At 43.1% G+C, this 25,183-nt stretch overlaps 1 protein-coding gene across 2 annotated transcripts in view; it reads right to left on the reverse strand.

The window, feature by feature from the left end:
* Positions 1-498: 498 nt before the first annotated feature.
* Positions 499-25,183, reverse strand: part of LOC310639318 (BPI fold-containing family B member 6-like) — a 30,847-nt gene continuing 6,162 nt past the window's right edge. The window contains exons 1-11 of one of the 2 annotated variants that reach the window (XM_083360947.1): positions 20,348-20,573; positions 19,321-19,487; positions 16,707-16,806; positions 15,390-15,494; positions 12,740-12,886; positions 11,649-11,712; positions 8,516-8,576; positions 6,730-6,821; positions 4,431-4,604; positions 2,665-2,709; positions 500-746 (exon numbers count right to left, since the gene is read on the reverse strand). In XM_083360947.1, coding sequence (XP_083217073.1) covers positions 540-746; positions 2,665-2,709; positions 4,431-4,604; positions 6,730-6,821; positions 8,516-8,576; positions 11,649-11,712; positions 12,740-12,886; positions 15,390-15,494; positions 16,707-16,806; positions 19,321-19,453 — 1,128 coding nt within the window. In that variant the 5' untranslated portion in view covers positions 19,454-19,487; positions 20,348-20,573 and the 3' untranslated portion in view covers positions 500-539. Of the gene's footprint in view, positions 747-2,664; positions 2,710-4,430; positions 4,605-6,729; positions 6,822-8,515; positions 8,577-11,648; positions 11,713-12,739; positions 12,887-15,389; positions 15,495-16,706; positions 16,807-19,320; positions 19,488-20,347; positions 20,574-25,183 lie in introns of those variants that run through there. The other variant, XM_083360948.1, reaches the window with a different exon arrangement.

Raw genomic sequence — 25,183 nt, forward strand, 5'->3', positions numbered from 1 at the left:
ATTCTATTCTATTCTATTCTATTCCTATTCTATTCTATTCTATTCTATTCTTTTTTTCTTATTCTATTCTATTCTATTCTATTCTATTCCCGTTCCGTTCCGTTCCGTTCCGTTCCGTTCCGTTCCATTCCATTCCATTCCATTCCATTCCATTCTATTCTGTTCTGTTCTGTTCTGTTCTGTTCTGTTCTGTTCTGTTCCGTTCCGTTCCATTCCATTCCATTCCATTCTATTCTGTTCTGTTCTGTTCTGTTCTGTTCTGTTCCGTTCCGTTCCGTTCCATTCCATTCCATTCCATTCTATTCTATTCTATTCTATTCTATTCTATTCTATTCTATTCTATTCTATTCTATTCTATTCTTAAATTGACACTCCCTAATTCTCTATCTAGGCATTTGAAAGTCTCTGTGACGCAGCCTTGGTGGAGAGATACACTTGGGTGCGTTCTAAGCTGGGCCCCAATTCATGCCTTTCCTCTGCCTTAACAGGGGTTTCTTCATGTAAAGATTAATTCTGGAAGGTGAGGGTGTGTAAGCAGATTAAGGCTTTTGGCCTCTGGCCAAGGGATGCAGATGAAAGGAAGATCTACCATCTGGAAAGGAGATCAGTGTATTGCCACGTTTAACGTCCATGAACGAAACTTCGGTGCGAGTTGTTATGGAGACGCCCGTAGACGACACAGCAATCAGGGGGTGTTCTCTGTGAGTAACTTGAATTTTCAGCTTTTTCCCAGCAGGCAGACCAGCCTGGATAAAATGGAGGGGGGGGGAAAACATTTAAACCTAGGATATGTACAATGACAGCACAGCAAGGGGAAGCCCCCCCACCAGACACGCATCTTGTCCTTCCTGAAGCCCTTTGCTAAAAAAAAAAAAAAAGGAAGGTTCTTAAAAGCCAAGCAAAGGTCTTGTCTTTTGAACAAGCACAAGATGGCCAGCGCTTGTGAAGAGCGATCTCTTTCCGGCCCAAGGGCATTTGTTCCCTAGTCTGATCATGAAACATCTTCGAGAAAACATCCTAGTTCAGGGAGCACCAAGGACCCCACAGTCATCTTCCTCCTCCTCCTCCTCCTCCTCCCCCTCCCCCTCCCTCCTGAGTCATGATTCCAGGAGAACTTCTGTCTGCCTGTCTGTCTGCCTGTCCATCTATCTATTTATCATCTATATTTATCTACCATTATCTATTATACAGTTATCTATCTGTATCTATCTATATCTTATCATCTATCTATCTATCATTATTTATCTATCATCTATCTATCATTATCTATCATCTATCTCTATCTATCATCTCTATCTATCATTATCTATTATCTCTGTATCTATCTATCATCTTTCTATCTATTATTTATCTATCATCTATTTCTATCCATCTATATCTATCTGTCTATCTATCATCTATATTTATCTATCATTATCTATTACCTCTATCTATCTATCTATCTATCCATCCATATCTATCTATCATTATCTATTCATCTATCTGTCTATCTATCTATCATCTGACAGCCATTTGTCTGAAATGGTATAGGGTTTCCTGCCTTAGCAGGAGGTTGGACTAGATGACCTCCAAGGTCCCTTTCCAACTAATTATTATTATTATTATTATTATTAATTATTATTATTATTATTATTATTATTATTATCATTTATCATTATCATTATTATTATTATTATCTATATTTATCTATCATTATCATCTCTGTATCTATCTATCTATATCCATCATCTATCTATTTATCATCTATCTATTATTTATCTATCATCTAGATCTATTTATCTATCTATCTATCATCTATATTTATCTATCATTATCTATTACTTCTATCTTTATCCATCTATCTATCCATCCATATCTATCTATCTGTCTGTCTGTCTGTCTGTCTGTCTGTCTGTCTATCTATCTAATCTATCTATCTATCTATCTATCTATCTATCTATGTCTGTGTCTATCTATCATCTATATTTTATCATTATTATCTCTATCTGTATCTATCCATCCATATCTATCCATCCATATCTATCTATCTATCTATCTATCTATCTATCTATCTATCTATCTATCTATCTATCTATCTATCATCTATCATCTTTTTACATCATGGTGACCAAAACTGGATGCAGTATTCCAGGTGTGGCCTTACCAAAGCATTGTAAAGTACTTCACTTGATCTTGATGCTATCCCTTCTTGATGCTATCCCTCTGTTAATGCAGCCTAGCACTGTGTTGGCTTTTTTGGCAGCTGCAGCACACGGCTGGCTCCTATTGAAGTGATTGTCTACTAAGACTCCGAGATCCCTCTCACAGTTACTACTATTGAGCAAAGTACCACCTATACTATACCTCTGCATTTGATTTTTCCTGCCTAAATGTAGAAACTTACTTTTTTCACCATTGAATTTCATTTTGTTAGATAGTGCCCACTGTTCAAGTTCAATCTATCTTTCTATCTATCTAAGTCTGTGTCTATCTATCATCTATATTTATCATTATTATCTCTATCTGTATCTATCTATCTATCTATCTATCTATCTATCTATCTATCTATCTATCTATCTATCTATTTCCCATAGAAATAACATGTCCAGGATAGCATCCTGGAGTGCTAAGCAAGCTGCTTAGCCGAGGCCCCCTACCACCATCCCAAAAGCAGGAGGAACTTACACCTGGCAACATTTTTTTGAGGTGGTCAGAGGTTGGAACGGAACCCTAAGCAAGAGAGAGAGAGAGAGAGAGAGAGAGAGAGAGAAGGAGATAAATACATTAGTAGCAAAAAGGAGGCCAGAATTGCAAACAATGGCCTTGAACCCCATGGTAGGCAAGGCTTACTTCCCATAAAAATCAACCACAAACAACGTGACTGCAGTAACTAGGTGTTACCAATGCACCCATTCCTTTCTTCAAAATCTGGATTGGTGAAAGACCTGCCGTTACAGGTGGTCCTCGACTTACGACACAATTCAGCCCAACATTTCTGTTGCCAAATGAGACATTTGTTAGGGGAGGTTTGCCCCATTCTACTCCCTTTCCTGCCACCGTTGTTAAGCAAATCACTGCAGCTGTTAAGTTAGGAACCCAGTCACTAAGCGAATCTGGCTTCCCCCGTTGATTTTGCTTGTCAGATGGTCACAAAAGGGGATCGCGTGACTCCCTTTGGGATGCTGCAAAACCGTCGTAAACAGGAGTCAGTTGCTGAGCATCTGAATTTTGACCCTGGAGATCGTAAGTGTGAAAGACGATCCTAGGTCACTTTTTTGCTGCCGTTGCAACTTCAAATGGTCACTAAGTGAACCACTGTGAGTCGAGGATCACCTGCATTACTAAAGGTAAAACCTTCGTTTCAGAGTTCCACCAGGACCTTAACCTTAATCTTAATCTCTCTGAATTGAAAGGAACCACAGTCCATTGGTGGCCCTGAGAGTGGATCCCTCTGGGCTCAGCGCTGAGAATGGTTGGCTGGAGAAGTTTCCATACTCTTGTCTCCGAATCCTTCCTTCCTTCCTTCCCTCCCTCCCTCCCTTCCCTTCCCTTACTTCCTTCCTCCCTTCCTTCTCTCCCTTCCTTCCTTCCTTCTTCCTTCCTTCCCTCCCTCCCTCCCTTCCCTTCCCTTCCTTCCCTCCCTCCCTCCCTTCCCTTCCCTTCCCTTCCTTCCTTTCTCCCTTCCTTCCTTCCCTCCCTCCATTCCTCCCTTCCTTTCCCTCCCTCCCTCCCTTCCTTCTCTCCCTCCCTCCCTCCCTCCCTTTCTCCCTTCCTTCCTTCCTTCTTCCTTCCTTCCCTCCCTCCCTCCCTTCCCTTCCCTTCCTTCCTTTCTCCCTTCCTTCCTTCCCTCCCTCCATTCCTCCCTTCCTTCTCTCCCTCCCTCCCTCCCCCTCCCTTTCTCCCTTCCTCTCTCCCTTCCTTCCCTCCCTCCCTTCCTTTCTCCCTTCCTCTCTCCCTTCCTTCCCTCCCTTCCTTCCTTTTTTCTCTCCTGAAGATCAAACTTCCTCCCTCCCTCCCTCCCTTCCCTTCCCTTCCTTCCTTTCTCCCTTCCTTCCTTCCCTCCCTCCTTCCCTCCCTCCCTTCCTTTCTCCCTCCCTCCCTTCCTTTCTCCCTCCCTCCCTCCCTCCCTTCCTTCTCTCCCTCCCTCCCTTTCTCCCTTCCTTCCTTCCTTCTTCCTTCCCTCCCTCCTTCCCTCCCCCTCCCTTTCTCGCTTCCTCTCTCCCTCCTTCTTCCTTCCCTCCCTCCCTCCCTCCCTTCCTTTCTCCCTCCCTCCCTCCCTCCCTTCCTTCCTTTTTTCTCTCCTGAAGATCAAACTTCCTCCCTCCCTCCCTCCCTCCCTCCCTCTTTGGTTTGCTCTCCTGAACCCCAGGCTGAGACTCAGCCTCCCAACAGGCAGAGCCTAGGAGGGAAAGGCCACGTCTCAGCGGATCCGAAGGGGCTTCTTCACCCACCTTCACTTTGGTGAGCGGAGTGTTGAGGTGGGGCTGGTACAAGATCATCAGAGCATGGAGCGCACTTGCTGGCAGATAGAAAGCCACCGTTTTCCCTTCTTTGGCTGGCAGGTTATCCGGGAGCGGATCACATTCGACGTGTATGACCTCCCCGTTTTTCTTCTCTACTATAAGCTAGAAAAGCAAGCAGAAATGCCAGCGTCATTGTTCCAAAAGCATCTGAAGCGCTCCAAAGGTCACACGGGATGGGACGGGGAAGGGCTCATCCCAAACATGGTCCTGTTCTTGGACATCTCATCCCTACTTACAGTTTCATGGGCACCTGCCCTCCACCTGAGACCAAAGCCTGCCATGCAGTCCTAGGTTGATGGCCGGAAAGGAGTCCGAATCTCATCCCTTCGCAATTCTGTTTATTGCTTCCCTGCCTCTGGCCAGTGAAAGTAAGGTTTGGGGTAGGAGGAGTAAGTGCTGGGACATCAGCTTCTGCCTACTGGACATTTGACCTCCTGCCTTTGATTGTCTGGCTCCCAGATTCCCGAGACCATCTAAGGCAGGGGTAGGCAACCTTGGCTCTTTTTATGACTCGTGGACTTCAACTCCCAGAATTCCTGAGCCAGCATGGGGGAACTATGGCCCCCTCATGACTCGTGGACTTCAACTCCCAGAATTCCTGAGCCAGCATGGGGGAACTATGGCCCCTTCATGACTCGTGGACTTCAACTCCCAGAATTCCTGAGCCAGCATGGGGGAACTATGGCCCCCTCATGACTCGTGGACTTCAACTCCCAGAATTCCTGAGCCAGCATGGGGGAACTATGGCCCCCTCATGACTTGTGGACTTCAACTCCCAGAATTCCTCAGCCAGCATGGCTCAGCTTGGAAACCTCTCTCTTTCTCCTCAGCATGGCTGGCTCAGGAATTCTGGGAGTTGAAGTCCACCAGTCATGAAGGGGCCAAGGTTGCCTACCCCTGATCTAAGGGAACCTGCTTTCTCATTCAACCAGACACCCATTGGAAGGTCAATAGGATTTTGTCGACACCAGGAGGCCCAGCTGACTCCATCTACTCTGACCCTTTGAGCAGGACAGAAGGCCATGTCCAAACTATGCAAAGGAAGACTTGTCAAGAGTTAGTGGCTGAGGTCACTTCCCATGCTAAGCTAATGAAGAACTCTTTATGTTGCATATAACTGTTGGGAAGTAGCCCTAGAATGTTGACTTTTTGGTTAGGAATCTTCGGTGTACATCCACCATGTCCTGAGGCAGAATGGAATAGAATAGAATAGAATAGAATAGAATAGAATAGAATAGAATAGAATAGAATAGAATAGAATAGAATAGAATAGAATAGAATAGAATAGAATAGAATAGAATAGAATAGAATAGAATAGAAAATATGGAATAGAATAGAATAGAATAGAATAGAATAGAATAGAATAGAATAGAATAGAATAGAATAGAATAGAATAGAATAGAATAGAATAGAATAGAATAGAATAGAAAATATGGAATAGAATAGAATAGAATAGAATAGAATAGAATAGAATAGAATAGTATGAGGGAATAGAATAGAATAGAATAGAATAGAATAGAATAGAATAGAATAGAATAGAATAGAATAGAATAGAATAGAATAGAATAGAATAGAATAGAATAGAATAGAAAATATGGAATGGAATAGAATAGAATAGAATAGAATAGAATAGAATAGAATAGAATAGAATAGAATAGAATAGAATAGAATAGAATAGAATAGAATAGAATAGAATAGAATAGAATAGAATAGAATAGAAAATATGGAATGGAATAGAATAGAATAGAATAGAATAGAATAGAATAGAATAGAATAGAATAGAATAGAATAGAATAGAATAGAATAGAATAGAATAGAAAATATGGAATAGAATAGAATAGAATAGAATAGAATAGAATAGAATAGAATAGAATAGAATAGAATAGAATAGAATAGAAAATATGGAATGGAATAGAATAGAATAGAATAGAATAGAATAGAATAGAATAGAATAGAATAGAATAGAATAGAATAGAATAGAATAGAATAGAATAGAATAGAATAGAATAGAATAGCTTCTGGAGGCCAGGCATTCCACTGGTTAATTATTCTAATTATCAGAGTCAAAATCATTGTCATTTTTTTTTCTTGCCAGATGAAGTGAACAATGCTTCCTGACTTTTCAGAAGAGCTGGTTGACCTGATTGGGGAAAAGATATTCCTAGTGCCCCCCCCCCCGACGGTAAAAACTGGGGTTGTGATAAATAATATATCCATCCACTCTTACCTTGAGATTAATGCTGATGTGAGTTGAAACGACGACCGGCTTTTCTGACACTTCGAACTGAATGAAGCCGATGCTGCCAATAGGTTTCTTTCCTGTGAAAGATACACATTGTGTTAAAATATGGTTTCTTCGAGCAGTTTCTCAAACCAGATATAACTCTGGGCTTCCCAGAAGACACTGCAGAGAACCAGAGATGTCCTTTAGGGATTCTCATGACTGATTCTCTGATTTTGGTTCAAGAAAACATTTCAAGCAAGCGAACTTGCTTGAATTCTACGTAAGAACATCTCTGGCCACCGAGTCAATAAACCAAGATCGCTTAAGTTTAGGAAGAAGCTGCTTGCTTATCCAGTCTTCCATATGTTGACTGGATCCAACACTCTTATTTCATCCTAGGGGACATCCGAAGTGGGACAACCAATTGTCCATGGAGAATTCTCCATCATCCAGGTCTTGGTTGTCCCAAAGGGTTTTTTTCAAGAGGCAGCTGGTCTTTCTTCTTTTTCTGTTTGAAGAGGTTTCGCTTCTCATCCAAGAAGCTTCCTCAGGTTCTGACCGGATGGTGGGGAATGGAAGGATTTATACTCCTTGCAGACAGCTGGTCGTTTGCATTCTTTTAGACAGTCGTTGAGGCCACCTGGAGGTTGACCTGTGTCTCTCTAAAAGGAGGCAAATGACCTGAGTCTTCGGAGAAGGGCAGGATATAAATGGGATTAAAAAAAACAAAACTGGACTGCCTTGTTTTTTCTTTGAAGACATTTCTCACCTCGTCCAAGAAGGTTCTTCAGCTCTGACTGGATGGTGGGGGAATGGAAGGATTTATACTCCTTGCAAAGAGCTGGTCATTTGCAATCTTTTAGAGGGTAGCTGAGGCCACCTGAAGTCTTGTCTGTGTCTCTCTAAAAGGAGGCAAACGACCAGCTGTCTGCAAGTAGTATAAATCCTCCCATTCCCCACCATCCAGTCAGAACCTGAAGAAGATTCTCGGATGAGAAGTGAAATGTCTTCAAAGAAAAACAAGAAAGTCCAGTTGCCTCCTGAAAAAGGCCCTTTGGGACCCCCACCCCAATTGCAAAGAGCAAAGGTCAACTGAACAGCTGACTTGGGGGAGCGGGGTCTTCAGATTGTCTCCTCCACAAAGAGGTAGGAAAAACTCAAAATTCAGACTTTGGGGTGCTAGCGTATCCCCAAACTGTCTTCTGTAGCCCTCCAGGAGGTCAAGGTGTTGGCTGTAGCCCCCAGCATTGGCCACCTGTTCCTTTCTCACGTCCTGCCTTCAGGTCTGAGACCATGGGGCCCTCTGGGCTGTCACCATGAGAAAGAACAGCTCGACCCCAGCTCAACTCCCTTAAATTAAAAAAAGAAGCTATCAGCTGCCACCGTAGGCTTGCTTGTGCTTCGCTGACTCTGCAGTGGCAGATGGTCGTGAACTGTGTGGAGCAGGGCTGCTTGAGGAAACGGAAGTAAATGCTGTACCTCCTCGAGATGCTGCCTCAAGGTCACCCAGCTGGAAGAAGGAGGGGGCCACACACCAAACTGGGCCGGGACTGACCATTAGGGAAGCATCTTTCCTGAACTTGTTTGGTTACACTGGGATGGGCAACGGGACACAGTTAAGGGAGGGAAGAATAAAACCCCAGGGATTGTGGCGCGCGATTCTCCGTTCCGGCTTTGTGCTCCTGAGATACACTTGATCCCTACTAAGCTCTACCATTCTCAATGGATGGAGAGCTTTCTGTTTAGAGGTTTGAGTTGTGGCAGGCCTGACAGAAACAAAGACACTCACCCAGAATTGTTTTAAATGATGCCTTTATTTTCTCCATGATCATGTCAGTTGCTGGGCACAACTAGAAGACAGAGGATCCAGAAAAGGAGACACGATTAGACAAGAACAGCAGGTTCCTGGGATCAAATGGGGCTTGAGACAGATCTTCATTGGGGGGTGTGGGGAGCAGGTGGGGACTATAGCGGTGGCAAATCCCACCTTGTACACAGCCGTGCAGACTCACCTCTCTGCCCTTGTGCAACCTCCATGCATGCCACCACATCAGCCAGCCAGCACTTTAAGCCAGCTTTGGAAGGTGATGTGCACTCAAATGTCTACTAAAACTCATTGAGTCCCCCCAATATTTTTGGAGCCCGGGAACATAGCTGCAGCTGGACCCCAGAGAGATGAAGAGGATGCAACCTCTGATGTATTAGTACCACTTTATAAAGCCTTAGTAAGGCCACCCCTGGAATCCTGAACCCAGTTCTGGTCACCGCACTACAAAAAGAAAAGATGTTGAGACTTTGGGATAAAGTGAAGAGAAAAGCAACTAGGATGATTAAAGGCCTGGAGACTAAAATATATGAAGTTGCAGGATGTGGCTAGTTCTAGAGAAAAGAAGGACTAGATTGACTTGATAGCAGCGTTTGAGAAGCTGCTACAAAGCACCAGAGGGGAAGAAAGGAAACAATGGATGGAAACTCATCAAGGAGAGAAGCAACCTGGAACAAAGGAGAAACTTCCTCACAGTGAGGACATATTAACCAGTGGAACAGCTTGCCACCAGAAATCATGCTCCATCACTGGAAATTTTTAAGAAGAGGCTAGACAGTCACTTGTCTGAGATGGTGTAGGTTCTCCTACTTGAGCAGGGGGCTGGACTAGAAGACATCCAAGGTCCCTTACAGCTCTGCTCTGCTCTGCTCTACTCTACTCTGCTTCTATTCTATTCTATTCTATTCTATTCTATTCTATTCTATTCTATTCTATTCTATTCTATTCTATTCTATTCTTATTTCTTTATTCTATTCTATTCTATTCTATTCTATTCTATTCTATTCTATTCTATTCTATTCTATTCTATTCTTATTTCTTTATTCTATTCCATTCCAGTCTTAGTCTATTCTATTCCATTCCATTCCATTCCATTCCATTCCATTCCATTCCATTCTATTCTATTCTATTCTATTCTATTCTTTATTCCTACATTCTATTCTATTCTATTCTATTCTATTCTATTCTATTCTATTCTATTCTATTCTATTCTATTCTATTCTTATTTCTTTATTCTATTCTATTCTATTCTATTCTATTCTATTCTATTCTATTCTATTCTATTCTATTCTATTCTTATTTCTTTATTCTATTCCATTCCAGTCTTAGTCTATTCTATTCCATTCCATTCCATTCCATTCCATTCCATTCTATTCTATTCTATTCTATTCTATTACATTCTATTCTATTCTATTCTTTATTCCTACATTCTATTCTATTCTATTCTATTCTATTCGAATCTATTCTATTCTATTCTATTCTATTCTATTCGAATCTATTCTATTCTATTCTTATTTCTTTATTCTATTCTATTCTATTCTATTCTATTCTATTCTATTCTATTCTATTCTATTCTTATTTCTTTATTCTATTCTATTCTATTCTATTCTATTCGAATCTATTCTATTCTATTCTGTTCTTATTTCTTTATTCTATTCTATTCTGTTCTATTCTATTCTATTCTATTCTATTCTTATTTCTTTATTCTATTCGAATCTATTCTATTCTATTCTATTCTATTCTATTCTTATTTCTTTATTCTATTCTATTCTGTTCTATTCTATTCTATTCTATTCTATTCTATTCTATTCTATTCTATTCTTATTTCTTTATTCTATTCTATTCTATTCTTATTTCTTTATTCTATTCTATTCCAGTCTTAGTCTATTCTATTCTATTCCATTCCATTCTATTCTATTCTATTCGAATCTATTCTATTCTATTCTATTCTATTCTATTCTATTCTATTCTATTCTATTCTATTCTATTCGAATCTATTCTATTCTATTCGAATCTATTCTATTCTATTCGAATCTATTCTATTCTATTCTATTCTATTCCTGTATTATAGGCAGAAAACAACAAAGTAAACTCAATTCAGTCAACTCAATCAGAATAGAGCTAGAAGGGACCTTGGAGGTCTTCTAGTCCAACCCCCTGCTCAATCAGGAGACCCTAAACCATTTCAAACAAACAACTGTCCAGTCTCTTCTTCAAAACTTCCAGTGATGGAGCATCCACAACTTCTGGAGGAAAGCCATTCTACTAGGTTACTTCTCTCCCTGATTAGTTTCCATCCGTTGCTTCTTGTCCTGCCCTCAGGTCCTTTGGAGAATAGCTTGACTCCCTCTTCTTTGGGGCAGCCCCTCAAATAGTGGGATATTGCTATCATGTCCCTCCAAGTCCTTCTTTTCTCTAGACTGGCCATAACCAATCCCTGCAACTGTTCTTTGTATATTTTAGCCTCCAGTCCCCTAATCGTTTTTGTTGCTCTTCTCTGCACTTTTTCCAAAGTTTCAACATCTTTTTTTTTGTAATGTGGTGGCCAAAACTGGACGCAGCATTCCGGCTGTGGCCTTACTCAGGCTTTATCAAACGTTACCAAAGTAGCTAGCTTGAACTCTGCCAGCAAGGGTCTGTTTGTATGCACCTGGAATTACTCGATGGGATCTGAAGTGTGTCTCTCCTGCCTAACCTATGGGACAGGTGGACTGGCGGGAAGCAAACATATGAGCCTTGGTGGAGCAGTGGGCTGATGCCTCCTTAAGTAACACCAGCTGCCTGCCATTAGTGCAGGTTCGCGTCCCACCAGGCTCAAGGTTGACTCAGCCTTCCATCCTTCCAAGGTAGGTAAAAGGAGGACCCAGATTGTTGGGGGCAATTAAGCTGACTTTGTAATAATGCCGCTTGGGGTGTGTGTGTGAAAGCCCTAATAAGCAGGCATATACATAGAATGAAGGCTACTACTAAGCTTGTAAGCCGCCCTGAGTCTTCGGAGAAGGGCGGGATATAAATGGAATAAAAAAAAACAGGTCCCTGGCCCCCACCCCATCCTTCCAGGTCTGTGGTTCTACCGTCATAAAGCCCCCAGACTTACCACACCCGGCATGACTTTCGCGAGTGTAGAATCCAAAAACTTATTCACAATTTTGGGAAGCATGCTGAAAGAGAAGACGAGAAATGAAAGTACAAGTAATCCTTGACCACAATTCAGCCTAACATTTCTTTATGAAGTGGTACTGATACTTCACATGATTTTGATTCTATCCCTCTGTTTATACAGCCAAGGATTGTATTAGCTTTTTGGACAGCTGCCGCACACTGTGGGGCTCATATTTAAGTGATTGTCCACTAGAATAGAATAGAATAGAATAGAATAGAATAGAATAGAATAGAATAGAATAGAATAGAATAGAATAGAATAGAATAGAATGAGAGAATAGAATAGAATAAGAAAAAAGAATAGAATAGAATAGAATAGAATAGAATAGAATAGAATAGAATAGAATAGAATAGAATAGAATAGAATAGAATAGAATAGAATAGAATAGAATAGAATAGAATGAGAGAATAGAATAGAATAAGAAAAAAGAATAGAATAGAATAGAATAGAATAGAATAGAATAGAATAGAATAGAATAGAATAGAATAGAATAGAATAGAATAGAATAGTATGAGAGAATAGAATAGGATAGAATAAGAAAAAAGAATAGAATAGAATAGAATAGAATAGAATAGAATAGAATAGAATAGAATAGAATAGAATAGAATAGAATAGAATAACGTTATTGTCTCTCTGAATGTACACTAATCAGCATACATTAAAATGAAATTTTGTTGCATACAGCTCTCAAAGGGTCACCCCCTCCAAAGTACACTACATAAATATGACATACAAACATACGTAATAAATAAAAAAAATAAATACACAGAATTATGCATATACTTACGTATATTATATGACGCAGAGAAACAACACCGTCCACTTTGGATTGTGTATACTTGTGCATGGCAAGAAAAAAGGATTTGGACTGCAAGGTCCCTCTATTGAGTCAGGAGCCATCTATTCTAGTCCTGCGCATCTGGTTTTTCTTGCCTAAATGTAGAACCTATTTTTTCTCACCACAGAATTTCAGTTTGCTAGATAGGGCCCCGTGTTCAAGTCTGACACACCTTGTGGGTTCTCACCTGCTGGGAAGGTTGGTTTTACAGGACTTCACCACCACCTTACAATCAGTGACCTTGAAATGCAGCTCACCATTGGGCAATCTTGAAATCTTGGCCGCCATCATAATTTGAACACCCACAGTGATTACCATATTTCCGCCAATAAAGCTGAAAAAAAAGAGAAAATGTTGGGACCAGATTTGCTGCAACAACTGCACCCATAGTAGGTCCACAAGACAACGTCTATTGAGATTCTCCAGTATCCAGGTCATGGTTTTCCCAAAGATGCTTTTTGTTTTTTTTTTCTTTTTGTTTTTTTATTGAAAAGTTTTACAGTACATTTTTAAATAGAAAAAACTCCCTCCCTCCCCCTCCGCTACCCCCAACCCTCCCCTCCCCTCCCCTCCCCCCTCCCCGACTTCCCAGAGCTGAATACAGGGTATAAACTTACAAACTTAAGCTAAAATATACTAACAACAAAAATAAAGCATTAAATTCTATCGCACTTTAACTCTCCGTAAACATAACTATATTACTAACAAATAACTAATAATACATCGTATAAAACCACTACAGGCCCAAAATTTAAGAGAGAATTTTTATAAAATGTTTTATAGGTGGCACTTAGACCCTAAAAAACTAGCAAGTATGTATCCGAACTGCCAGCCTAAATGTTGGAGGTGTGGTTGTGAGGATGCTACGTATTTTCACATATGGTGGACTTGTAAAAAAAAAGTCAAAGCTTTTTGGATTAAAATTTGGTGGAACATGCAAAAGATATTTAAGAAAAAGATAAGGTTTTCTCCGCAGTTGTTTTTGTTGGGTATTATTACAGATTTTACTGTTATAGATACTAAATTGATGTTGAATTTAATTACGGCAGCCAGACTTTTAGTAGCGCAATATTGGAAGAAGGAAGAACTGCCGACTATAGAAGAGTGGACTTTGAAAGTTTCTAATTGGGCGGAAATGGCAAAGATTTCAGCATATTTGAAAGACCAATCGCAACAGAGATACATTGTGGAATGGAGGAGATGGATCGAATATATTCAGAATAAATATGGGACTAAAAAGTTTCATTTACCAAAGAGGCTTTTTCCAAAAGGCAACTGAACTTTCATGGGCTTGTGTTTTTTTTTCTTTGAAAATATTTCACTTGTCAACCAAGAAACTTCTTCAGTTCTAACTGATTGGAGGGGAATGGAAGGATTTACATTCTTTGCAGTCATCTGGTTATTAGTACTCTCTTTGAGAATCACTGAAGCCACTTGAAGGTTTATCTGTATCCTATATCCAAGTGGCCTCAACAACTCCCAGGAAGAATGCTAACGATCAGATGACTGCCAAGAATATAAATCCTTCCATTCCCCACCAGTCAGTTAGAGCTGAAGAAGCTTCGTGGATGAGAAGTGAAACCTTTTCAAAAAGAAAACAAAACAAGGAAGACGACACTCAGTGGGTGACTTTGGTTTTCATTGTAAACTCATCCCTTTCTCAATTCAGTGGCAGTGACAAAACCAAAGGAATCAGCTGTTCTGTACCAGCCTGCTACTGGCCCTGCAGAAAAGGCAGGGACAACCCCTTTTACAAGAAGGCAAGAGGCTGGAATTAAGCCTGCCAAATTTATTGATACAAAAACAAACAAGACACGAACCAAGAAACAGGAGCTATTCAAGCGGTTGCCTTCAGCAAACCAGCCCTCCCACGCATTCCTCTTTTATACAGTTCAGGGCGTGGCTTCTCTCTGCCTCCTTCCGAGGTGCCCCATTGCCTTCCTCTGTTTACTCCTGATTGACTGCCTCCTGCGTCGGGCGTCCTTGAACAGGGCCAGCTGTGGGTCATCTTCATCCACGCTGTCAGGCTCACACAACTGGGTCTCCGTGGTGACCAGGTGGGAGGGGCCTGGCTGAGGGCTCTCATCAGCAAGCTCTCCAACCCCCTCAGCAAGCTCTTCAACACCCCCCTCCTCCTCTGAGTCATCCGACCCAACTGCCGAACCCACAGGCTGACCCTGAATCACAACATCAGCCTACAAATGTCCAATTCACCATCAGGCTTTCCCATTAATAATAATAGGGTTGGAAGGGACCGTGGAGGTCTTCTAGTCCATCCCCTGCCTATGGCGGGTGTCCTTAAACCATCCCAGATAAATGGCTGCCTATTCTTTTCTTGAAAATGTCCAGTGATGGAGCACCCACAACTTCTAAAGGCAAGCAGTTCCACCGGTTAATTGTCCTCACTGTCAGGAAACTCCTCCTTAGTTCTAGGTTGCTTCTCTCCTTGGTTAGTTTCCATCCGTTGCGTCTTGTCCTGCCTTCGGGCGCTTTGGAGAAAAGGTTGATCCCCTCATCTTTGTAGGAGCCCCTCAAAAATTGGAATGGTGATATCATGTCACCCCTGGTGCTTCTTTTCATTAGACTAGTCCAGGGGCAGGCAACCTCGGCTCTTTTATGACTCATGGACTTCAACTCCCAGAATTCCTGCTGGGAGTTGAAGTCCATGAGTCATAAAAGAGCCGAGGTTGCCTACCCCTGGACTAGACATACCCAATGGATTTTCTGGTCCACCCAATGGATCTTCTACATCCATGACCTGAGTCCTTCGGGAGAAGGGCGGTATAGAAATTCAATTAAATAAATAAATAAATGACCAAAACTGGGCTCTGACTCACCTTTTCCCAGCAACTGAGATGACAAGGTCCAACTTTATCTGGATGGTGTCAGGTGGCGAAAAGATTATCTCAATATCGGGTATCTTCAGCTCGTTAACTGTCAACCTACCAGAGTAAGGAAGAGAGCGTGAAGAATAGCAGAGGAACGCATGTTTTGCTGATGGGAAGAATTAGATGAAGGCCTTGGCGAATCAGCTTAAATGCTTCGAAAGGAATGGTAACTCAGAGTTGTGTATAAGTTCTCAGGGGAATCACAGACCCAAAGGAATCTATCTTTGGGTTCTCTGGACTGGATTCCAGTCCTGCTCCCATTGCTAACGTTCCAATCGAACGATGCTCAGCAGAAGGATAGCCCTCTTGTTCCTGCGTGTCCTTTGAGGTGGCCACGGATCGGATTCCTTTGTGGATGGACTCTCATCTGTGGGAATATCAGAGTTGGAAGGGACCTTGGAGGTCATCTAGTCCAACCTTCTCAGTTTTAGGGCAAGGTCTGAGATGTGATAGCTAGAAGTAGTTTGGGCTTGATGTCAACTCAATGGTTTCTGGAGGTTATAAGGAATACAGAATACCAGAGTTGGAAGGGACCTTGGAGGTCTTCTAGTCCAACCCCCTGCTCAAGCAGGAGACCCTAAAGCCTTCTGGACCAAGGGCTGTCCAGACAAGATCAAGTCCAAAAATTAAGCCTTCCCATTCTTGTCTATGGAGACTCTCCATCATCCAAGTTATGGTTGTCCCGAAGGGGCTTTCTTGACAAGAGGCAGCTGGACTTTCTTTGTTTTTCCTTGAGGACGTTTCACCTCTCCTCCAAGAAGCTTCTTCAGCACAAACCTGAAGAACTGAACTGGTCTGCAGAGATTCTCCATCCTCTGGGTCACGGATGTCCCAAGGGTGCATTTTCTCGACTTTTCTTGTTTTCCTTTGAAAGATGTTTCACTTCTCATCCAAGGCTCAAGTAGCTTCTCGGATGGGAAGAGACATGCCTTCAAACAAAAACAAAGAAGTCCAGTTGCCTCCTGGAAAAAACACCGGTGGGTAAGCCGAAGAAACGTCTCGGATGGGAAGCGGAATGATTTCAGGGAAAAACAAAGACACTCCAGCCGCCGCTTGAAAACAAGAGCACCTTTGGGCCCCTTTTTCATCACTTCTGCTCTCGCAGAGCGGCATTCTGAGGAGGAACTAGAGTCTTGCCCTCTGTCCACATCTGTTGGGTCTTCAACTATTGGTTAGAAACTTCTAGAAGCCTGCTTTGGTGGTGGGGGGGCGTTGTCAAACCTCAGACTTCTCCTTTGCTGCCCCAGAGGAGATGAATCAACTCACCCTTTGATGCCTTTGATCATCTTCTTATTGTCCTTGTTTTTCATTGCTTTCAGGATCAAGTCCGCCAAAATGTTCCCTTTAGTAACGGTGACCTGGACCACTAAAAACAGAGGCAGAGAGTTCAGTGCTTAACTCAAGTCATGCGCTCTCCTAGCACAGTGTGGCATGTCACGGTCGCCGTGGGCAGGAGCCACAAAGAAGGGAGGCCCAACTTTACACCACAAGGAGGAGGAGGCCCACCCCAGCACTAGAGGGAGGACACCCCATCTCCCCTCACTGCTCCTGGAGCAAGAAGAAGAAGAAGGAGAAGGAGAAGGAGAAGGAGAAGGAGAAGGAGAAGGAGAAGGAGAAGGAGAAGGAGAAGGAGAAGGAGAAGGAGAAGAAGAAGAAGAAGAAGAAGAAGAAGAAGAAGAAGAAGAAGAAGAAGAAGAAGAAGAAGAAGAAGAAGAAGAAGAAGAAGAAGAAGAAGAAGAAGAAGAAGAAGAAGAAGAAGAAGAAGAAGAAGAATGTCAGATGGTCTCACGAGGTTGATGGATCGTTAAGGTGCTTCCAAGTAAAAGGCATCACGCAGAGATGCAATCATATGAAGCTTTATTCAATGATAGATTAGAGAAAGAATTACTTGGCATGAAGGCATTCATGCCTGCATGTGAGAGAGAACAAAAGAAAAGAAAGCAAGCTAGCATAGCATAACTGGAACAGAAGAAGAACAAAACTGAAGAGAGAGCAGCCCCTTTGAGCAGAGGTATTTATGGGGGGTCTCAGCCCCTCCCTAACCATAAAACTCTCTCGCCAATGGGGCTGTAGGGGTCTGGGACCCCTGACTCATCAGTGGAAGCAAAGAAGCCTCTTTGCCTCCATCTGATGACCCTTTTGGGTAACTGCCATGGCTGGCACTAAACATCTAACAAAGAAGAAGAGAAGGAGAAGGAGAAGGAGAAGGAGAAGGAGAAGGAGAAGGAGAAGGAGAAGGAGAAGGAGAAGGAGAAGGAGAAGGAGAAGGAGAAGAAGAAGAAGAAGAAGAAGAAGAAGAAGAAGAAGAAGAAGAAGAAGAAGAAGAAGAAGAAGAAGAAGAAGAAGAAGAAGAGGAGGAGGAGGAGGAGGAGGAGGAGGAGGAGGAGGAGGAGGAGGAGGAGGAGGAGGAGGGATAAATAATTTTATGACATAATACAATTATTAAATGAACAAGACTGCAAGTTCAACAAACTTGGTGGAAGGCAGGAAGGAGGGAGGAAGGAAGGAAGGGAGGGAGGAAAGAAGGAAGACAGGGAGCGGGAGGGGAGGGAGGAAGGGAGGGTGAGTAGGAGGGAGGGAGGGAGGGAGGAAAGAAAGGGAACAAGGGAGGGAGGGAGAGAGGAATTGAGGGAGGGAGGGAGGAAGGAAGGAAGAAAGAGAGGGAGGGAGAGAGGAAGGAAGGAAGGAAGGAAGGAAGGAAGGAAGGAAGGAAGGAAGGAAGGAAGGAAGGAAGGAAGGAAGGAAGGAAAGGAAAGGAAAAAGAGATGGAAGGAAAGGAAGGACCGAGAGAGGGAGGGAGGAAGGAAGGAAGGAAGGAAGGAAGGAAGGAAGGAAGGAAGGAAGGAAGGAAGGAAGGAAGGGAAAAAGAGATGGAAGGAAAGGAAGGACCGAGAGAGGGAGGGAGGAAGGAAGGAAGGAAGGAAGGAAGGAAGGAAGGAAGGAAGGAAGGAAGGGAAAAAGAGATGGAAGGAAAGGAAGGAGGGAGGGAGGGAGGGAGGAAGGAAGGAAGGAAGGAAGGAAGGAAGGAAGGAAGGAAGGAAGGAAGGGAAAAAGAGATGGAAGGAAAGGAAGGAGGGAGGGAGGGAGGAAGGAAGGAAGGAAGGAAGGAAGGAAGGAAGGAAGGAAGGAAGGAAGGAAGGAAGGAAGGGACCTTGAGATCTTTGCATAAAATGGGAAGATGGGACAGGACGACTTTGTGCTGCAGCCCATCTGGAATCGATGCCTGGAGGGTTTGGGAGAGAATATTTTCAACTAACTCTGAGGAGAAAACCAGGTGATAGAAACAAAGTTCTCCACATTTCCAGGTTTCAACGTCTTCCTACCTTTCCGTGGCTGCGAAAGAAGGAACTGGAAAAGTCATTTATTTCATTCCAAAATCAAAAGTCTCCCTCCCTCCCTCTTTCTCCTTTCTTTTTCCCATCCTTCCTTTTCTTTTCTTTATTCCCCTCTTTCATTCGTTTCTTCTCTTCCTTTTTTTCTTCCTTCTCCTCCCTCCCTCCTTTCTTTTTGTCTTTCTTCTTTCTCGCTCCCTCCCTTTCCATCTCCTTCCTTGCTCTTTCTTTCTTTTCTTTCTTTTTATCCCTTCCTTCCTTTCCTTGTCCTTCCTCCCTCCTTCCCTGTCCCTCTTTCTTTCTTTTCTTTTTTCTCTTTTTACTCATCCCTCTCTCCTTTCTCCTTCCCTCCCTTCCTCTTTCTTTCCTTTATCCTTTCTTCCTTCCTTTGTTCTTCCTTCCTATCCCAGAATCTTTCCTTCCTTCCTTCCTTCCTTCCTTCCTTCCTTCCTTCCTTCCTTCCCAAATCTATGCAAGCTGTTCTTTGACATTATCCCCAGTGTTCTTACAACAATCTCAGCTACCATGATATATGCCATTTTACTTACTGCGCAAGACTGTCTGTGGCTTTAACAACACGATAGATGTACAGGAATCTCCTGATTCCGAAGGGACCGGGACCGTTGCAACACAGAAGAAGACCAGCATCCCAACCCAGGGCATCTTGAGGGCTAGATCCATGGTGACTGGCAGAAAGTCAAAAACGAAACCTTGGCTGTAAACATGTGGAATAAGAACATCCATCTTTAGATTCAGGGAATAAAGAAAAGGCCTGATTTTTCTCTAAGCCAGGGGTCTTCAAACCTGGCCCTTTTATGACTTGTGGACTTCAACTCCCAGCGTGCCTGGCTGAGGAAGTTTTGGAGTTGACGTCCACAAGTCATAAAAGGGCCAAGTTTGAAGGCCCTTGCTCTAGGCCAGGGGTAGGCAACCTTGGCTCTTTTATAACTCGTGGATTTCAATTCCCAGAATTCCTGAGCCAGCATGGGGGAACTATGGGCCCCTCATGACTCGTGGACTTCAACTCCCAGAATTCCTGAGCCAGCATGGGGGAACTATGGGCCCCTCATGACTCGTGGACTTCAACTCCCAGAATTCCTGAGCCAGCATGGGGGAACTATGGCCCCCTCATGACTCGTGAACTTCAACTCCCAGAATTCCTGAGCCAGCCATGCTGAGGGGAAAGGGAGAGGGGGAAGGAGTCTCTTCTGAGGAAGTTGAGGGACACGTAAGATTGGGGTTGAGTCTCCCGTCCAGACCTTCCTGCGTCTTTAGCTCCAGAGTCTGGGGTGCAACTCTGAAATCTTCTGGCAGGCTTAGAAGGGGCCACCCCTGTCTTCTTCTGCAGAGTTGCAAATTGAAGTTCTCACTGTTTGAAAAATTGTTCAGTTGGTGTCCTCCAGATGTTTTCATCCAGAGAGAAGGGGCATCCAGGGCACATGGCAGTCATATCAAAGTCTGTTTTACTCCCTGGGATGTCTGGAAACCCAAGCAGCGTGTCCCTCAACTTCCTCAGAAGAGACTCCTTCCCCCACTGGGGTACCTTTGGACCATCACACAGTTCACTTGACTTACCTGTCCGGATGGATGGAGCTTCCTCAATGTGCTCAAAATTTTGCCCACTAATCTTCTCTTGGGTTGCCAGTTATATACTTCCCCCTGGATGAAAGAAGCAATTCAGGTCGTTGATAACCACGGAGATGTGATACAAACTCATAAGGAGAACTTCCAAGACAAACATTTTTCATTGACATCTTGAAACTGAGAGACATTCTCCAGTGCCAGGTGCATGTGACTCTTCCAGGTGATCTGCCAAACCAACGGCCTGGAACAGGTCATCTGTCCGCCAGGGGCCAGAATAAGAGAGAAAAGGAGGTGAACTACTCCATCCAAGATGCTACACCATCACGTGCTTCATCTAGATTTGGCTTAATGTGTTGTGTGATCCATCAGCAGGTCTCCCCAAGGAATCCAATCTCTTCTTGAAAACCTCCGTGATGGAGCACCCACAACAAGCCATTCCACTGGTTAACTCTTGTAACTGTCAGGAAATTTCTCCTTAATTCTAGATTAGATCTCTTTTGTGTTAGTTTCCATTCAATACTTCTTGTCCTGCCTTCAGGTGCTTTGGAGAACAGATTGACCCCCTCTTCTTTATGGCAACCCCTCAAATATTGGAAGTCTTCTGTCATGTCTCTCTCTCTCACACACACACACACACACGCACACACCAGTCCTTCTTTTCATTAAACTAGACATACCCAATTCTTGCAATCAGAATAACAGAAAAAGAGAGTTGCAAGGCAGCTTGTGGGGTCTTCTGATCCACCCCACTACTTGAGCAGGAGTCCCTATACAATTCTGGACAAATGACAGTCCAATCTCTTTCTGAAAATCTCCAGTGATGGAACACCCACAACTTTTGGAGGCAAGGTGTTCCACTGGTTAATTGTTCTATTAGGAAATTTCTCCTTAATTGTATGTTGGGTCTCTCAGTGACAAGTCTCCATTCATGATTCTTGTCCTGCCTTCAGGCACTTTGGAGAATAGGTCGATTCCCCCCCCCCCACTCTTCTCTGTGTCAGTCCCTCAAATATGGGAAGACTACTATCATATTAACAATTAACCAGTGGAACAACTTGCCTCCAGAAGCTGTGAATGCTCCAACACTGGAAGTTTTTAAGAAGAGCCTGGACAGCCATTTTGTCTGAAATGGGATAGGGTTTCCTGCCTGAGCAGGGGGTTGGACTAGATGACCTCCAAGGTCCCTTCCAACATTATTATTATTATTATTATTATTATTATTATTATTATTATTATTATTATTATTATTATTATTGTTGTTGTTGTTGTTGTTGTTGTTGTTGTTGTTGTTGTTGTTTAGAAATTCAATTATAAATAAATAAATAAAATAAATATCGCCCCTAGTCCTTCTCCTCTTTGTTGCGTTAGACATATCTAGTTCCTGCAAGCAGAATAACAGAGTTGGAAGGGACCTTGGAGGTCTTCTAGACCAACCTTTGGCTCTGGCAAGAAACCCTACACCACTCCAGACAAAGGGTTGTCCAGTCCCTGCTTAAAATCCTCCAGTGTTGGCACACCCACAGCTTATGAAGGCAAGCCATTCCACTGATCAATTGTTCCAACTGTCGGGCAATTCCACCTTAATTTTGATAGGATCTCTCCTTGAGAACTTTCCATCTGTTACTTCTTATCCTGCCCTCATGTGCTTTGGAGAAGGGGTGGACCCCTTCTTCTTTGGGGCAGCCTCGGAGATATTGGAGCCCCGCGTAGCATTCACGATATGTTTTAGCCTCCCGATAGATTGCCTGATCGTCTTTATAGCGGTAATAAGATAAGCTAACCTTTCATGGCCTCTTTTTTTACTGTGAAATTCTGGAAGAAAATTCAGAAATGGCTGATTGAGATGTTAGGATACCATATACAATTGTGTCCTGAGGTATTTTTATTGGGGATAAGACCACAAAATATAAACAGAACTGCGTGGTACCTGTTGTTACATATCACCACTGCTGCAAGATTGGCGTGGACCCAATATTGGAAGATGGGTGTTAGCCCACCTGACCAAATAGTAATTCAGAAAATAATGAACTGTGCGGAATCAGATCAGCTTACTATGATGTTAAGGGGACGAGGGGACACAGAATATTATTTATCTTGGAGTCAATGGTACAATTGGACGTCAAAAAGAGTTGTTAATTGAACTTTATTACTTGTTATATTATATGTAAGAATTTCTTCTTTCTTTGTGGCTATTTTCTTATATGTAATGGGACAACCTTATCTCCTCTTCGCAATGTGATGTAGACCGCTATTGACTTAATGTTTGCTTGATACACAAATAAACAAAAGATAATAATAAAGATAAGATAACCTTTATTGTCATTTTTTTACTGGGGGCACAATGGCACACATCAAAAATGAAATTTAGTTGCCCGCTCTCAAAGTGAGACACATACATGACGCACACCTAAAACATACTATGAACAACCTATGTATAGACCCCTACATATCCATAACAATAAAATATTAAATATTCTCCATCTTGAATATATAACGGGAGGAGGAAACCTGAGCGTTCACAAGGTTAATGCTGTATGGAACGAAACTATGGCTGAATCTGGATGTTCTGCTCCGGATACCACGGAGCCCCCTCCTCCCAGAAGGGAACAAGGAAAACAGGTCCTGAAGAGGGTGTGTCGTGTGCCAGACAATCTTACGGACCCTGATCAAGCAACGTTTCTATGCTACGTGCTAGATGGAAGGGAGGGAACTGCCAATGATCTTTTTGGCCATCCTCACCACTCTCTGCACCACCTTACCGTCTGAAGCAGGGATGCTTCCAAACCAGACTGTGATGCTGTGTGACAGGATACGTCATATGTAGCATTTTATACAGAATACAGAACAACAGAGCTGGAAAGGGACCTTGGAGGTCTTCTAGTCCAACCCTCTGCTCAAGCAAGAGACCCTATACCAGGGGTGTCAAACTGCCGGCCCACAGGCCAGATGCATCATAACGTAAGCGCGCTCACCCCCTTGCCGGCAATGGCAAAAAAAGTCACGACACACGTCACGTGACGTTGTGAGTTTGACAGCCCTGCCCTATGCCATTCTGGACGAAAGGCTTGACCAGTCTCTTCTTAAAAACCTCCAGTGACCCTAGGCTTTTTGTTTTTTTGGGGGGGTTGGTTCTTATCAAGCTATCACCATGCTCAGAATTCATAAATATTTGTCTAGGACGTTCTCCGTGGCCTTTCCATTATCAGGGACGTCTCCTATTCTGATGCAAACAGGGTACATTATGTTTACAACACCTTCAGATGAAAGGAGCTGGCTTTGACACCAGGACTTAATATTTTACTGATCTCTCCAGGCCCCGAACCAGCACAATTAGAGGCGCTGAAAAACAATCCAAATCACATTGTTTTTTCTGAACAGACAGACTAATAACTTTTAGATGCACACCAGAAGTCTTACAATGGGGTCCGAAGGGCTCCTGCTGATTTTATCACTGGGTTAGCCTAGTTACGGAGGGTATATAAAGTGGTTGGCGAACAATAGAAAAATCCCACACTGAAGACCGGCTGAGAACGGAGGTAAGGAAAACGGGGTGTGGGGAAAGTAGGGTGCAAGGAGCAGCAAGACCCAGAACGAAGTGGGGGGAATTGTAACTCCCCGCTTCCAATTGTCTCGTTTACTTTCCCGCCAAGATTTGAACTGGCAAGAGAGAAATGGAGTTGGATGAGGAATGACATCATCATCATCATCATCATCATCATCATCATCATCATCATCATCATAATAATAATAATAATAAAGTTTGAAGGGACCTTGGAGGTCAACTAGTCCAACCCCCTGCTCAGGCAGGAAACCCTATACCATTTCAGACAAATGGCTGTCTAGTCTCTTCTTAAACTTCCAGTTTTGGAGCAATCACAGCTTCTGGAGGCAGGTGGTTCCGCTGATTAATTGTTCCAAATGTCAGGAAGCTTCTCCTTAATTCCAGGTTGCTTCCATCCTTGATTACTTTCCATCCGTTGCTTCTTGTCCTGCCTGCTTTGGAGAATAGCTTGACTCCCTCTTCTTTGGGACAGCCCCGGAGATACTGGAAGACTGCTATCATGATATTTGAGGGGCTGCCCCAAAGAAGAGGGGGGTCCATCTATTCCCCAAAGCCCCTGAAGGCAGGACAAGAAGCAACGGATGGAAACACGTCAAGGAGAGAAGCAACCTGGAACTAAGGAGAAACTTCCTGACAGTGAGGACAATTAACCAGTGGAACAGAAGTTGCCTCCAGAAGTTGTGATTGCTCCAACACTAGAGGATTTCAAGAAGACATCTATTTGTTTGTAATGATATAGGGTCTCCTGCCTTGAGCAGAGGGTTGGACTAGAAGACCTCCAAGGTCCCTTCCAACTCTATTTATCTATTCTGTGTTCTATGATCAGGGGACCGGAGGCTAAAACATACGAAGAACGGTTGCTGGAATTCGGCATGTCTAGTTTAAGGAAGAGAAGGACCAGGGGTGACATGATAGGAGTGTTCCAATCTCTCAGGGGCTGCCCCAAAGAAGAGGGAGTCAAGCTATCCTCCAAAGCGCCTGAAGGCAGGAGAAGAAGCAACGGATGGAAACTCATCAAGGAGAGAAGCAACCTAGAACTAAGGAGGAATTTCCTCTCAGTGAGGACAATTAACCAGTGGAACAACTTCCCTCCAGAAGTTGTGGGCACTCCAACACTGGAGGTTTTTCACAGATTGGACAACCATTTGTCTGAAATGGTATAGACTCTCCTACCTGGGCAGGGGGTTGGACTAGAAAGCCTCCAAGGTCCCTTCCAACTCTGTTATTCTGTCTCCTGCATAAACACCACACTACCAACGGAAAAA

Source organism: Vipera ursinii (assembly GCF_947247035.1).
Source record: "Vipera ursinii genome assembly, chromosome: 3".
Classification (NCBI taxonomy): domain Eukaryota; kingdom Metazoa; phylum Chordata; class Lepidosauria; order Squamata; family Viperidae; genus Vipera; species Vipera ursinii.